The 17,141-nt window shown below is 35.6% G+C and overlaps 2 protein-coding genes across 9 annotated transcripts in view; both read left to right on the top strand.

The window, feature by feature from the left end:
* LOC121855512 overlaps positions 1 to 9,846 on the top strand; it is a 37,907-nt gene extending 28,061 nt beyond the window's left edge. For 3 of the 4 annotated variants that reach the window (XM_042350486.1, XM_042350487.1, XM_042350485.1), the window contains 6 exons: positions 449 to 565; positions 1,069 to 1,240; positions 2,220 to 2,351; positions 2,486 to 2,565; positions 3,826 to 3,930; positions 4,192 to 9,846. In XM_042350486.1, the coding sequence (XP_042206420.1) occupies positions 449 to 565; positions 1,069 to 1,240; positions 2,220 to 2,351; positions 2,486 to 2,565; positions 3,826 to 3,930; positions 4,192 to 4,317 (732 nt within the window). In that variant the 3' untranslated portion in view covers positions 4,318 to 9,846. The remainder of the gene's footprint in view (positions 1 to 448; positions 566 to 1,068; positions 1,241 to 2,219; positions 2,352 to 2,485; positions 2,566 to 3,825; positions 3,931 to 4,191) is intronic. The other variant, XR_006086799.1, reaches the window with a different exon arrangement.
* A 2,183-nt stretch (positions 9,847 to 12,029) lies between these two features.
* Positions 12,030 to 17,141, top strand: part of LOC121855474 — a 47,076-nt gene continuing 41,964 nt past the window's right edge. For 3 of the 5 annotated variants that reach the window (XM_042350434.1, XM_042350438.1, XM_042350433.1), the window contains exon 1: positions 13,712 to 13,886. The gene's annotated coding sequence lies outside the window, so the exon portion shown is untranslated. Of the gene's footprint in view, positions 12,141 to 13,711; positions 13,887 to 17,141 lie in introns of those variants that run through there. The other 2 variants (XM_042350437.1, XM_042350436.1) reach the window with 1 other exon arrangement.

Raw genomic sequence — 17,141 nt, 5'->3', positions numbered from 1 at the left:
TGTTTGGAACAAAGTACAGTATCTGGTAACTGTCCTGAACAGAACCAATAAAATTAAAAAGTGACAAGTAATTTATATTTTATATTTACATAAATGTTATACATGTATGATTTATGGTTTTGTGGAACTTTATAGGTTCCCTATACTTGGCTCTAATTTCACTTTGCTGGGAGATAGAAACATTCGGTTTATTTGGTTACTGAAAAATCTGTAGATAATAGTAGAATATCCTTGTTTTTTAGCCTCATTTTATTGTGAATGTGGTAACAGCATCTGAAGTTTATATAAGAAGAGGAGGAATTAATAATTGAAACAAGACAGGAGTTCTTCCACCAATAGAACTGATTTCCTCTCTGTGGGTAGTAACAAAACAGTTCTTAATAAAAATGAAAGAGAGAAAAAGATGAATTAATTGAATAGTTAACCAAAACTTACCTTTGTCTTGCAGAAAGAGCACCGTAAGAAATGTACTGAATTTGAACAACTTAGGAAAGTATCCACAAAGTTGCAAGAAGAGGTGAAAGTTCTTCGTGGTTTGTTGCAAGAGCGGGATCAGCTGATACAAGTAAGTTTATTTGTCTGCTGTTCTCACCTAAGCATTTAAGTCATTCCTAGTCAGTCTCTTGAGAATTGTTTGATCTAATCAGTTTAAACATGAAAAAGAAGTCAATCAGTTAGAGATTTAGAGCTAATTGATTATCTCAGTCAGTACAAGGTCACATTGGCCCACTTTTAAAACATTCAAAATGGTGTATGGGAAGACGAATTGTACTCCAGTTTAAGATGTGTACAGTACCTGGTTATGCCATCAAGTATCTTAACACAAGGGGTGATTCTCAAGTTATGGTGTTATCCTTTTTTTTTTTACTTCTTTTTCTGCCATTCACTTCCAGTTTACATGTAAAAAGCAATTCACTGGATTCACTCTTGACTTGAAACTCTACACTGGAATTGGATAAGGTACCACATGTTTGTTGTAATATTTGCTGGGGAAAGTGAGAAAAATGAGAGTTTCCCATCAGGAGAATGAACAATGGTATAATTACTAATGCATTTGTGTTTTTACAGGAATATGGCCTTGTTGTGGTTGGTGAAGAGGAGAATGGTGAGGAAGGTGAAACTGGAAAGGAGGAGGATGATATGGATGATTTATCACCTAGGAAAATTGCTGTTAAGAAAGCATTAATTTCTCAAGAAGCTGCAGAGTTATTGGAGAAGGGCGCTGCTAAAGGTTCACTAGGTCAGTTATCTTCAGTTTGTAAAAAATAACAAATTGGTGAATAATGTCATTTGTCTCTGTACACAAATATAGTATATTCAGGCATTCCACAATTTATGAAAGGGATCTATTCCAGAGAAAATGCATGTAAATTGGATCACATTTTCCCATTACAAAAGCTAACATATGTTCCTAAGGGGGAAACAAATAAAATAAAAATTAGATAAAAGTTCCCCAAATGTATTTGAATGCGGTACTATAAAACATGTTTTTAGTGACAATTATTGCCATTGGTTCATGTAGAGATCCAGAGAACCATGATAACTAAAACACCACATGTATTTTATTGTTAGTTTGGTTAATGGTTCACCACTCTTGGCACAGTACAACTTGCTACAGAAGGTATCTTTGTGGACGGTCCAATGAATTTCAAAATGAACAATGCGACTCTTCTTGTCTCGGTCGGGTTGTCATAATCCTTTGTCCTTTGTGTCATATTGTCTCACACTAAATCATAAAGATACATTTTGGACCGAGTGTACAGTAACTGTTAGTTGCTTTTAGTTTAAATTGTTTTTCTAAATTGACCAAATCTGGTACAGAAACCCATAAGATGCCCTTGTCAGCAACCCAGGGTCTTCAGATGCTGTGGGGAAAAAAAAGATGGTTTTATTTATTTATTATTATATTTTTTAATTGAACCCATCCATTATATTCCAGTTTTAATAAATACTTTCATACCTTTGGAAATATGTCTATCCTCTTGTTGACATATTGTTTCCTTACAATAACTTAAACTTTATCAGGTGCAATTCAACCAAATTTCACTTGCCAGTTCATGATATACAGTTGATGGACCCTTTCAAAATTGGCATTGGTCGGGGGTATGAACCACACCTCTTATTTAGTCTTTTAGTTTACCAGTCAATGTAGATGGAGAAAAAGGTCACCTTCAGTAATGCTGTGGAGGATATATAAAGGGATTTTTTCTTTCTTGCAGACATAAGGTTAAAGAAGTTTGGCGAGGAGAAAAACGATTTAGAAGACCAAGTTAGAAGATTGAAACTAGAACTTGAAGAAGAACGAAACAAAAACAGAAGAAAAGAGAACGGTCTAGACTATGAGAAACAAAGTAAATACACAGTTGTCGTAGTTCTGCATGTGGAAGTGGTTATAAGCTTGTTGGTGTTCTTGCAAGTTCCCAATTTTTTTGTGATTTATGTGTGATTAATCAAGTATTTGATTCTTAATTTTAAAATTTTTCAGAGGAGCAAAGCAAAACTGTAAACGAATATAAGTTTAGAGTTCAGAAGGCAGAGGCAGAAGTGTCGACATTGCAGGCTAATGTGAGTACAGTACATGTCTTTACTTATTTATGAATGTATGTATATTTATTTATTTATTTATTTTATTTATTTTATTTATTTATTTATTTATTTATTTATTTATTTATTTATTTATTTATTTATTTATTTATTTATTTATTATTCATACTCATTTATTTGTTAGCTGTGTATTATTTTATTTCATTGGGTCATATAATTTAGTGGTGTTTGTGAATGTACTGTATATCTGCCCCACCAGAGTATCTGAGAATGAGACAATCCAACATGTCTAGTCAAAGACAACTTATTCCTCTTCACCAGTTGCAAATCACAGTATGATCCTGGTGACCAGTACCATAAATGGATGTGTTGGAATCTCTTCAGATATGTTTTATTATTCATTAAAAAGTTATAGATAGGAGACATTTATGTTGGTCACAAACTGATGATATCTTTTCAATTTCCTCTATGAAATTGAGTTTGGTTAGAACTATTGCTTTAGCAGAAAAGACATTTCTGATACACTATTTGGGAGAGTCCTTGGGTAAACAAGTTATTGGAGATACACACAGATGAATAAACAGAAAGCTAGGTATAGAAATGGCTAGGTAGGGAAAACATAAGTTTAAGGGTGAGGCTGGTGGAGTGCACAGCAGAGCCTGGTGAGTAATGCAGCTGGACAATTAATACAGCCCAGCATTGACCATGCAGATTACTACCCACATGACCTTAGTAGCCTTATGTTACCCACTAACTCACCTCATTGACCTTCATCTAGAGCTCAGTTTGTGTTACAGCTTTCTGCTTTTTATTTGCCTAAAAAATTCTAAGACCAGTAAAGTTGGTAAAGTGTGGATGGACTTTTGGAATAATTTTAGTTATATGTGCAGTACATTTACGGTACTAGACATTAAATAGGATTACTTTTACAAAGTGTTTATATTTGTTTGTTTGTTTGAATTCTCTGTTTGTTCAAATATCACCCTTGAAGGAGGTAGGTACAGTATATGACTCATGAGTGAGGTTCAAATTCAGATTCTTTATGAAGAAATATAAGTTCAAATACAGATTTAGATTAAGAGTACTGATTAAAGTAACCCCCATATGGTTGCAGTACTGTATTATAGAGTTGATACCTTAACCTTGATGTGGTACAAATATATCTTAAAACTACTTAGTCTAATCTGGATATAGTAGGTCACAGTCTTAGGCACTGTCTTCAGTGCTGGTATAAGTATCTGGTTGATTTGTGTGTGTGATGATTATGCATCTCATTTTTAGGTGGCGAGGCTGGATGCTCTCTCAACACGTTATAGGACCCAGTCAGAAGAACTTGAAAAGAGTGAAGAAGAACTTAAGGGTGAGAGACGGAAACTGCAAAGAGAGGTAAGTGTCAATAGGAAGCTGTTTTTCACAACTCTAGCATAATTTCTTAGCGTAGTGTGTGTTGTTGAACACATTATAAGACCTGCTCACGAACAATGGGAAAACCTGTACAGATTTAATTTTCTCTGATTATTTAGTTTATAAAAGGATGAACTTAAACAGCTGAATCAGTACATTTTGTGTTTCTTAGGGATATTTATGTTTCTTAATTAAGTGTAGCTTTAATATACTGATTAAATTTTATGTATATTTCCCTTCTAGTTACGAGAAGCCCAAAGTAGATTAGAAGAACTGGAAACCACCAATAATCATCTAATAAAAAGATTTGACAAGTTAAAAAATGCAAGATCTACTTTGCTTAAGGATTTATCACAAGAACCAGCGTGAGGTGCCATCTAAGGTTGCGGTTTTCTCCTCTGGAATGTTTCTCGCTGCCAATCTTCAACTTGTAAGCCACAGTGTTTGGTCAGGGAGTTGACGTAACGGGTCCATTATGTAGAATCTTTTCTATGTGATACAGGAAGTGTGTGAAAGTGTAATGGCTAATTGTTATGAGCAGGAACTCAAGCATTATGAAATACACTTTATGGTAACACAAAAATAGGTGGAGTTTGTCATATTTTTTGACAACTTTCGAACTTTGCCATTGACGTTAATGAGTGTTAAGCTTCACCATTGATGTTGATGAGTATTAGAACCTGCCATTGACATTGCTGGGTGTTAAACTTTGCCATTGACATCTATGGCAGGGGAGAGTACGTAAAGGGCATCGCTTGTAACGTAGCGACTCCCTACATTGAATCATGGCATTATTACAAGTTGAAGGCTTGCTGAACATCCCACAGTTACTACTTAACCACCTCGTTCACTGTGATGGTTTTATTATTGAATAATTGTCTCTAGGCCATTTAGCAAATGAATGCCTTGGTGCCTCTAGCCCTTACAGCCATTGAAGTTATCATGACTCAGGTGATGCAGCTGCCCTGTTGAAAATCTCCTCTCGCAGAGACAGATCAACAAACACTGTTTTACCAAGTTAACAGATTTTTTGTATAAATGTTTCTTGGTAAAACTGTTCTTGTTTAAGCCATACAAGTTAGAGCTTTATTGCTAGCTAAGCGAGCCAAAGCTGCTTATGCAGAGTGAGCTGTTGAGCCTTATCCATCAACGTGGGGCACGCATCACGATGGACTGCCTCGGTTTAAGTGTGATAGGATCATCAGGCTGATGATTTCTCTGGTAACTGTCATTCACGATGGCTATTTTGGGTTTTACCCTATCCTCTCTTGAGACCTCATAACCATCTCTTAAGAACAATTCATATCTTCCAAGTTCTTCTTCTTCATATACAGTACTGTATCTTATTTTTAGACTCGCCTTGTTTCTTTTTCCTAAGACAGCTTTAGGGATGTTTTTTCGAATAGAATTTTAGGTGTGCTAATTTATGATTTAATATTTTACAATGTATTTGGATGCGTCCTTATAACCAGTTTTCGTACATAACGGTTACGTCTTCAGTTACCCAATTTAGGAAAGCGAAATATTTCTTAACCCAAAGGTATAAGTTTTCTTTTTCATAAGTTTTGATTATATTTCTTTTGACTATATATATTTTTTCCTGTGTGGAGTGTTTTGATACTGTTTGAAAGTGTCTTGATATATGTGATCATAGAATTATGTCTGTGGAGCATAATTCCTGTCCTAATTCGTGCTGCCTAATGAAGCGCACCAAACATTTATAATAAGTTATCAAGGTTGGTTAAAATACTTATTTATATCAGTGTTCAAGAATATTCTCACGTTACTTTGTTATTGTTGTCTGGTGTGAGATGTGAATACGAACGTTGATCGTTATTGTTTACATTTGCAATGTTTGCACCTGAGCAGATGAATGGTTGGTAGAAATCCAAGAATGGTTTAATTCATTTCAGAAGAATAATTTCCATTTCATTTTGCAGGCACTCAAATTGCTATTAAATGTAACTGACATTTTTGTTTTGCCAACCAGAGTAAACAGCGCCGTCATTCGTCAACGTTCGTATCAAGGAGTAAGTAACAGTCGACTGCATCCATGGCTAGTCCTCCCCTCCCTCCCTCCCTCCCTTGATGTAGCACAAACCAGGTTATATTCTGTCCTCTACATTTTGTATTGTTGCCACACATAAGCATCAGCCTTACACCATTACTGTATGTGGTCACTAACTGCTCAGTGTCACAGTTAGGTTTCCCTGCTCTCTGAATAGGAACGCTGCAGAACATTGTTGCCGTTTCCTTGTTCCTCTTTAGCATTCTTAGGAATCATAAGCACTGTCAGACGGCACCTGTGCTGTTCTTGTTACGTTGAAGACTGATGTGTTGTGGCAAAGTGCACAATCAAAACACAAACACAACAGACTACATAAGTGTATGTTGCAACAAAGTGCTTAATCAAAACATAAACATTATAAACACAGGATTTTCAGGTCTCTCTCTACATGGCTGTCTGGTCAAATTTTGTAACATTTACATTGTTTTTCAATCTCAATTGATATTACTGATTACAAATGTATTTATTAAAAGATTCAGTGCTATTATTGTTATTGCTGTTGTTGTTAGTACCACCACAATTATTATAATTAATATTATTATTATTGTGACTGCTGTATCATTATCATGATAATTGTTACTTTTGTATGATACATGCCATTATTAAATTTATTTATTACTGTTGTAATTTTTCCTTGATCATAATGTAATCAAGGCTTCTTAATAATGTTTTAATAAAGTGCATAAATTTTGTAGTGACTGAAATGACTTACTTAGTCAATTTGTCAGGAAAAGTATGTTGATTTTAGTCTCGACAGTGACTAAATATTGGCTGGTCTAAACCTCGCTGTCCTCTCTTAAATAGCAGTATAATGCAAGTGTTTGGGAGAGATTCTGCTGATTACACATAACTGATGTGTGGCAAACTGTAAATACACCACACAAACATAGAATTGTTAAATCAAGCTCTTTTTTTTTTTTTTTTAAGTATACAATGGTTGTGGTTGGAATTAATTATATACAGGGTCAGTTTCCTCTAACCACTTGGTACATGAAGTGGTCGAGAGTGTAACACAACAAGCAAATGATTTGTTATTGCCAGAAAGAAGACTGTAAAATTTGAAGTTGGTAGCAGTCTTAACAGATGTGTTATCTCATAACTTTGGAGTATAATGGATCTGGATCCAATTTAGTGATAATTTTGTGAGAGCATTAGTGTGGGGTTAACCTGCAAAGGTTCAGTTGGGCAATAGAAACACTTGGGTTTATGTAGTTGTTATATTGGGTTTTAAATAATTCTTATCATAGGTTCATATAGTGGGTTAAGAATGTGAGGAGAATATATTTTGAATGTTAACAACTTGCCCAATGTTGTTATTATTAATTATATTATCTACTGTTCCATAGTGAGAAAAATATATTATTGCTGTACTGTATATACAATTGAACCTTGGCCTGCTCTTCAGGTCCTATATCTTGTAGCACTTTGAGGAGTCTTAAGGGTCGTAGATTGTCTCGGTTTATTTTTTATTATTTTTTCATACACTGTTCATTACACGTGAGAGTTTGTTAAATATGTAAAAAAAAAATCCTTATAACAGAACTGCATAGATTCAATGTAATCTGGGAACAATATTAATTATAAAAATAAGTGATCCAGGGGGTAACTAGTTGTGTGAAAAAGTAACACTTGTCACATTTTTATATGAATAGAACTAATTTGTCTTCCAGTCTCATTCCTCGTTTTCCTACAATTTTTTTAACAACTCTTTTAAAAAGAGTATATCATAATGTGAAGATGTTTGTGGCTGTTTAGGATGCAATCGATCAAAGATAATATGAAATTAGGTAAAAATGGAACTGTCAGTATAAAAACTGAACTTCTTCAAAAGCAGTATTGATGACTCAGTAGATGTTGAGCTTCAAGGAGATACACAACTTATGAGCCAGGGCTGATAGGAAATATTAAGTAGGTTCAGGACTTTTTTCTTTTTTCTGATATTAAGGATGATGATAAGTCATACAAACACTCAGGAATTTGGGGAGAGATAATTGTGACCAGCCAATTGCTTATGTTGAGCTTCTCTCAGGAATTCACTCAATGCTCTGTACTTAGTAATTTATGCAGGTAGGAGTGCATTGTACTTCATCCAAATATTTGCAGATGAACTCTTTCAATAGTTTTTCCATGCTGTTAAGTGCCATACATGAAATTTGTATGTACTTTATGGAAAGATTGGGTGAATTTGAAGATGTAGAAAAAGGGTATAATATAGTACCCTGTCCTAGCACTACCCAGTCATAGAATGTAGAAATTCTCTCATTTTAAAATGTGGCCTTGAACATCACTTCTTCAATGGAATGGATATGAAGTTGAGTGTAAATCGCCTTGAGCAATACTTAAGGATGCCCTGTTCAGTAAGATTTACCAGAAGACATGTAGGCAGTCATCAGAGAAGGATTGTTTGTAAGTGTATTAATGCCTGGTGGTTTTCTTTTTATCAATTTATTTCCACAAATTTTAGAAGTGACAGGAAACACATTTTAGGGGAAGTTAACTTTTATCTTTTCAAACTTTTAATGGAAGTACTGTACTTGACCACATGGTTCTAGATGGTCTTGGAAGCAGTACCAATGGGTTGTCAAGGGCTGTTACTTTGAAGAATTCTTTTTCATGACCTTTTGCAACAGTCCTGCTCAGTGCTATGTGACATTCTTAGACTCAACAACTTTCCAAAATCCACCCCCCCCTTATTTTCTTCATTGTTGGGGGCGAGGGAACCTTTTTTCTATTACCACTCTAAATCCATTTTGTGTATAATTTGGGGTCAACTCATCTGACAAGTCAATTAACAATGAACATTTTAGTAAATACTGTACAGTAATTGAAATGCTCTTGTTGTTTTCCCTACTCATGAATTTAAGATCTCTAAATCAAAATGTTTTAGGAAGGTTTTACAGAGAGCAGCCACTTTGAATGTAAAATAACTTACTGTATAGATATAGATTGATTACCAGTAGTTAAAAAAAAAAAATGAAACACATTTAAGCTTCCCTAATTTGTACAAAAGTAGACTAAATAAAAAGGTGAATTTTCTGTTTCCTACAGACGGGTGGTAATTTCTTAGGTCAAAAAGTGTAGTTAGATAAGGGCCTTGACATAACAGTGACCAACTTTGACCATACCATAGAAATTAGTACTAACAGTATCCAGCAGTGACAGTGAACATTAATGATCTTCATGAACAGGCTTGTGTTTTTTATGAGTTCATCAGACATATATATTGGCAAGCCATAATCCCTTCAGTTAACTCCTAAAAAACCAACAGTGTTTACTTCTTGAAAACAATATCGAGTAATTACTAAATAGTTATATGATAAACTTTAAAATTACTGTATTCAGCCGTGTTATTTTCAGCCCATTTTTTTTTCTTGTTAGCAATCATCGTACTGTACATACCAAATATGTGACATATCTTCAAGCAATACTTACTTTTTCTTGAGTGTTCATAGTAGGGAGGGGGGATTATTATTTGAAACATTAACAGTTACCCAGTGGAGCAATGGGAATATTTATTTCACTGGGGGTAACTTACCTGCCAATGTAAATTTTGTGATACCGAGGCTCAATAAAGGGGTAACGCTTCGTCCACACTAACTCAAAATGTGATGAAGTGTCAAGTAGTTTTATGGAGCTGTCCATTGTAAGTGTAAGGTGCTTCGAATTTGTGAATGATAACAGTTTTCTGGCTTGTGTATGTAGGTTTATGAAATGACCTGGTACAGTATTTGGCTTTATGTATAAATTTGTGAATGGCTTGATTGTACAGAGTTAAAGGTGTAAATAATGCTCCTTATTCATCTTGTGTAAAAAAATAAATACTGACTTTATTTTGTGCTTTTGTTATCCTTTGATTGGCCATTATTAGGAAGATGTGTGTGTGTGTGTCATTAGTGCATTCACAAACATTTGCGTGGAAACAAAACCCGGATAAATAAATAATAAATATTCTACTCGTGTTTCTGTCACTTTTCAAAGCACTTCAACTTCCTCATTTAATCTATAATAGATTTTTACTATTATTAAAGTGATGAAAAAATAAGAGTAAATAAAATGTTCTAGTTAAAAGAATAATCATTTGAGCAAGAGAATAAGAGAAGTACAGTACAACAAGGGGATGGCAGACAGAGCTGGCCAAGGTTCATGAAGGCAGAATGAATATATAAGTAGTTGATTACTTGCTGAAATCATCAGGTACCAAAGATTTTTGGTTTACAAGACTTTGATTTTAAGTATGAAAGGCTAAGCATATGCAGGTATACCTCCAAAGAAAAAAAAAATATTGGTGTGAAATATTACTGTAAGCATATTGTCACCGAGGCACTGTCTTAATACACATGTCAGAATTACTTCTCTCATTTTGTTGATAAGTTGTCATTTGTCGACATGTTTCTTCTTCTTGAATATCATATCTATGACTAATTCTATCTGCTAGGCCATACCTGTTATTTCCCTATATACATAAAAATTGTGTGGACACATTTAGGGACTGTCGTCTTTGTGTGTTTTTGTGTTCAGTATACTTGTCACAGGTGTATATGCCATTCCCACAAGAATAAAGTTGGCTGTTGTACAGTCAGCACAAATTTTTCTGCTCTTTTATGGTGCTATACAATATGACACCGGACCAAGAATTCTGAACAACACTCATTTATGCAGGTGATTCCTGTTAATTTCTCTGTATTAACTATATGTGATATAAAAAATACATCATACTGGTTGTACAATGCATCACACAACCAGAAATACCAACCTTACCAAACTTAACATGGCCTCAGTCAGTGATCGTTGCAGAGGCCATCAGACCTAGGGGTGCAGAACATTTTTTTGCTGACTGTACATCGGAGTTTCTGTCACTCAATGGGAGACATATTCTTTCTAACAAGAAATAAATTTCTGCATGTACAGTATATTATTTAACTGGGTGATATGCATACCCAAAATTAAGATACACTATTACTGTACTCGTAAAAAAAGTGAGCAACAAGTGTAAATAATTATACAAATCTATTATAGTCGTTTTGAGTGAATGATTGGCACTGAGGTAGGAGTTGTTTAGTCTTTTTATTGGTCACCTTGCGTCCTAGTGGGAGAGGACCTGGTATAGTACAAAATTTTATAGCACTACAGTACTGGGTGTAAATTTGGTAGAGTACAATCACATAACTTACATACTGATTTGTATAATGGGAGATAGAGAAAAAGAACAGTGCTACTACCAAAAGGAGTTGTTTGAGTTCATTATTTTTTTCACAGATATTCTTATTATAGTAAGTATTTTAAAAGAGGCGATATTTACTAGAACATAATAGAACCTGACCTAACCAACCAAAGAAACCTACCTAACCTTACCTAATTTCCTAGCCAGAACTCTAGGGAGATGGAGCAAGAAAACAAAAACAATAATTTGCTCTATATCGTCTCCGTGGGAAATTTATAGTTTTCGAGTCATTTAGATTTCTATTTTCCTGAAATATAGTAAAAATTCGCTGGTAAACCATGATACTTGTGAGCCAATCAGAGGAAGTCTTGTTAGCATAGCAAACTCTGAATCTGTATTTGTGTATACTTGTACTGTATATATAATACGAATAATTTATGCGATGATTTATTTAAACTTTTAGTGTGCCTATTCATGTCATCTATTTGTAAATTTTGTGAAGTAGTATGCATCAGTACTATAGGTATACTTGTATACATAATATGAATAATTTCTGCAGTGATTTTACTTAAAATTTAGTTTAGTCTTCCCTCCAACCAGTGAATGTTTTCGTTTTCTGTTATACTGAGAATATCAAGTGTGCCTATTCATATCATATATTTGTAAATTTTGTGAAATAGTATGGATTAAAGTTGAAATATTTGTAACTATTTATTATTTTGTCATACTTAGATTTTTTTTCAATCTTGAAAGATTCAGACACTAATCTTGAAAGATGTTTTTTTCATGAGTGGCAACACTGATTCTGAATTTGAAAATGTTTAGTTGCACGATGGCGTGTGACTGAGAAGGTTGTGCGTTGGTGGATTAGCACGTAATTCGGCGAGTTTTTGAGAATGAAGTCGCAGCTGTTGACATCTTCAGGTCACGCGGTGTTCTCCATTCTTCAGCCAAGTGGCCAAGGTGTGATTCAGACTGTTAGTATCGTGAAACTCGGCATACTTGGTATTGAAAGAGACACTGACCAAGGTATGTTTTTACTCACCTGGGGTTCTCCTCCCTGGCCAGAGGGTTAGGTCAGGTCCTGGTTTCTCTGGTTAGGTGTTTTCGGTTCGGCAATTTGTTGCGTGTCTTTACCCAACAGTTTCCTTCTACTTCAAAGCTCTACACATTTTTTGCTATCAGTATTGTTGGTAATGGGAGAGATATATCTCCATAACTAATTTCCGTTTTCCGACGGAAATGAAAGTCAAATTCGTATGAAACACGGGTCAATTAAATTTTATAGTAGAGGATATAATTAGATATAGGATATTTGTGTTTAATGATAATTTCGGAAAACAAATATTTTCTAATGGCACTTTTGGCTTTTTTACTCAACTCGGATATCGTGAGTTGAAAATCAGAAAAGTACTAGAAAAGGTATTGTATTTGTTGTCAGTAACCGAATCTCAGGAATTTTATCTTTACAATCAATAGCTTAGACAATTCTGAGATAATTTTCAATGGCATTGTCTCTGGTTAGTAAGTTACTGTAGGTAAGGTTTGGTTGGTTAGGACAACTTAATTAGTAATACTGTTCGTGGATCATAGCACCAACCAAACCTACCTTAGGGACTTTTAGTATATTATTATATTGCACTTTTGGGAACTTCTCTTCAAGAAATAAAAATTGGCTCTTTAACAGTTAGTTCTAAAAGAATGTAATACTGTAACAAGATAAGCCTTAAGTTATTAGGGTTATTGATAAAAGCTTGGGAGTTGGGGCTACGGCAGCTGTCGTGTAACCCCCCCATGGACGGTAAATTGGATGACAATATTGAATTTTGAAATTGGAGTGAATGACCGATTGACAGAATCATTAAGTGAATGATGAGGGGCCCGTCAACCCCAGCAGTAAACATCTGTTGTATCAGCTAAGTCAATACATACGTAGATGGGCTAAGATTATTTCTACCCAGTAGCTGATTGGGGCCTGCCAAGCTTTATTAATATCAGATACAACTGTATTTGCACTTATTTCTGAGCAGTGTCTGTTTCTGATATGTCTAATGAGAGTACCAATAGAGAAGTGATTTGGAGAATGAGTGATTGAGTAGTGAGAAAGGCTGAAGTGTCAAACGCTTGATAATACTTTGGTACATAAGTGATTGGGTTGATCTATTTCCATACCTTATAGAACCCAGAGCTGTGATTTGGAGGTGATTAGGCAGCTCTATAAGAATGAATGTGAACGAATTATGGTTGAGTAACCACCAATGCAATAATTAACTTAAGGGAGTATAAAAAGGATGTTGAACGAATAGTGATTAGATTAAATAGTCCTAATTAGTTAAAAAATAACTAAAAATGATGATTGAGTGGTTAATAGTTTTCTGCAGTGGATCGAACTAGACTGGTGGTTGGGTCGCTCTATTAGTAAAAGATGAATGATGATTGGGAGGGAGGGAGGAGTCAGTCTGCTAGGGGTGAGGTTGGGACTCGGGAACGAGGGCCGAGCCAGCCGCCGAGGAAAGAGAAACGCGAGTCAGTCTCGCAATAGCTTCAGTGAGGTGCGGACGCAAGCTGCATCGCTCAGACAAATTCTGTCTATTTAATGAAGACCCGCTTGGTGGAGGTCTCCAGAGGGACACTCCCTTACCGCCACCCGGAGACGTAAATGATGCGGGCCGTCATGTCGACACTTACTGGGAAATGACGGAAAACCCGGTAATTCCCACGACTTTCTGGAGTTTGTTGTTGACCGGCGGTAGTGTGAGGGAGCGGCCGAGTGGTGTTAGTGGTTGTAGTAGTAATGGTAGTGCCAGTAGTAGTGGTGCAAGTGATAATATTGACGCTGTTGATTGCGGAGATGGCGATAGAGAGGTCCATCGGGCATGATTAGCACCATGTAAGTGCTGAGTGGTGGCTGTATCATCAGCAGACGTTGTGATGCTAGTGGTGATGTTGGTGGTAGGAGGACTAGTTTGTTGCTATTGGTGGTGATGGTAGCAGGACTCGAAGTATTGCTAGTGGTGGTGGTAGGCAATGGTAGCAGGACTAGTGCTGCTAGTATTAGTGACACGGATGCAGTTAATGGAGGTTAAAGCTAGACAGACGCATGCACAGGTTCAGAGCCAGACAAGTGTTGTGTCGAGCAAGTTTCATCAGCGTTACTTTGTAATGGTACTAGCAGTTGTAATACAAGCGCTAGACAAGCCACACTGGTAGTCGTGTTAAAGGCTGCCAACAAGTGTGACGGTGGTTATTATACTCAACATCTCGCGAGGTTACTATAGTCAGTAATAATAAAAAAAAAAATAATAGTAATAATTATTATTATTATTATGATGCATTATGACGTTAAAGATACTGTCATTAATAACCAGGTGAACAACACTGTGTACTTGGGATGTTCGATGGGTTGTTTTTGTTTAGTGAACGACTCAACAAGTTTATTTCACATCTCGTCCATAAACGGCATAATGGTATCAAACCTTACCTTGTGATCTACCCATTAATGAAATTTTTTATTGGTAGTCAACTATTTGATGAGCTTATATTACAATTTTCTTTATATTAACATCTTATTTAAACACACAGTAAACAAGTTATTTGTGTGATACCCGGTGAGTTTGACATATCAAAATACATTCTTCTAATATGCTGTCCAACTACATTAGTCTAACAACTCCCTTAACTGAAAGATAATGAACAACCAATTTGCCAGATTATTGGTGCAATTTCTAGCTAATCGTGAAAGACGGGTGTTGTAATCACTAATTAATAGTTTGTTAATAGTGACGTTGACAACTTAACGACCAACCTAGTAACTCGTAGTTGGAGACGCCATTTATTCCAAGATGTTTAACCTTTACACTTACAGTAAATTGATTACTAGTAAAATTGTACGTTTCTACCTATGTTTTATCAATATTATTTATGGTTTAAATTCTGTACTAGTCGGAATCAAAGCTTTATTTTGATGTTTAATAGAATGTCGTTTCAAAATATATAGGACGCCGTCACTTGTTCTGATACTAGCACGAGGCTGTTTTAATGACTATCTATTTCTGGATTATTAACAGTAAAATCTTTTATCTCGATTAAGGGAGGTTTCAAAAAAATAATAATTAGTGGTTTGTTAATATTAGGATGGATGCTTGACATTATGAATTAATAGTCCTGAAATTTTTCTTAATCTGTTCTGAAATTGGCCGCGACACAAACCTGTGAAGTTAAAAGGCTTTCATGGTGGAGGATGACGTTATGATTTTCGGAGCATTTATTACTGACTCAGGGATTTGGGGGATACAAAACCCAATTAACGACGTACAGGATTATTTAACCTAATCAAATTAACCTCACCTCGCCAAACTAACCTAATTAAACTCACCTACTCTGACTAACCTAACCTTTACTAGGGCGATGAAGTTCCGATGTCGTAAGATGTAATTTGGGAAAACAAATCTTAATGGTAGGAGCCAGAGAGATAACCAGACATTATCTTAATTGTTCATGACTAGTGTATGTACTAACTTAGATTACGCGCTTGATGACCTTTGCTGTTAAAGCGCTGTAAAACAGAATAGCATCAACAGCAAGCAAAGAAGTATTGATGGAGTGAGGGAAGCCCCTGCCTCTATGAGGTCACGGCCGCAAATGCTGGGGAGAGGGAGGGAGGGAGGGCTGGAAGGGAGCAGGTGCAACCGGGAGTCATTTTAAAGGGAAATTTGGGGCGGATTGGGACGGTTTAAAGAACTGTGATTTTAAGGATTCATTTAAAGAGGATTTAGGGATCAGTTTGAAAGAATTGGGGATTTTAGAGAATCGATTATAATTATAGAGGATTAAGGGTTAGGGAATCGTCTTAAAGGCTTAATGAGATTAGGGAGTCGTTTTGAACGGATAAGGATTTAGGTGGAGACTTAAATAGTTGGGGATATAGGAATCTTTTTGAATAGGGATTGGGGATTTAGGAGGACGCTTTAATAGGAGTTCAGGGGATTTTTAAAGAGTAAATGGATCTACAAGTCGTTTTAGGGGGAGGCAGGAGGATTCGGGGAGTCGTTTTAAAGGTTAGAGGTCGTCTTAAAGAGGTGGAGGAATTTAGAGATTCGTTTAAAGGGGTAGTCGTTGATGTGGGGTAAAGATTATTCGTTCTTTAAAGAGATTATTATTAAACGGACTAGGGGAATAAAGAAACATAATTTAAGGGGAAAAGAGAGAGATTCGTTTTAAAAGGAAGTGTACGTAGTTTGGGAGTATTTTTTTTTTTTTTTTTTAGATGGCCTCGATGTCTGGCGTTCGGGGCAAGTCTAGTAGCTGAATTAAGGGACAAATTACCGATTTTAACTACCATATGAATTTTAGGGGTCAGATTACGGTATATCACGACCTTAATCTGAGAATATTTAGGTTAGATAACGGATTTTAACGACGACAGCCGTAAAAGGATTAGATTACCAATTTTAACGACCATAGTCAGATTACTGGTTTTGAAATACGACCAATCTGAGAATAAGGTTTTAGATTACCATATACGGATTTTAACTACCAGTCTGTAAATAGGGGTCATATTACTGAGTTTAACGACTGTCATGTTAGATTAGGTTGTTTTGTGTTGAGTTAGGTTAGTTTATGTTAGTTTAGGGTATAATAGATTAGGATACGTTAGGTTAGGCTAGGGCTTGGCTATGTTAGATAAGGTTAAGTTTTGTTAGGTTTTAGATTAGGTTGTCATGGTATGTTTGGTTAGGTTAGGTTCAGATTAATTTGAAAGATATGTAAAGTTATTTGAGGTTAGTTTAAGTTATGTTAGGTTATGCAAGGTTAAGTTATGATTAAAAAGCGGTTTAGTAATATGGAATTCCCCGTGCAGTCGGATAAGAAGTGTGTGGATGGACTAGAGCGGTGCTTAGGGGGTAACACTAGGCTTGAGGCTCATAACACCAGATTAAACAGTGAAAACAATTCGTCTCTTTT

This window comes from Homarus americanus, unplaced genomic scaffold (genome assembly GCF_018991925.1).
Source record: "Homarus americanus isolate GMGI-L3 unplaced genomic scaffold, GMGI_Hamer_2.0 scaffold48406, whole genome shotgun sequence".
NCBI classification, from domain to species: Eukaryota; Metazoa; Arthropoda; class Malacostraca; order Decapoda; family Nephropidae; genus Homarus; species Homarus americanus.
Note: the sequence above shows the minus strand (reverse complement) of the source record. Positions and strands in the feature narration are given on the sequence as shown.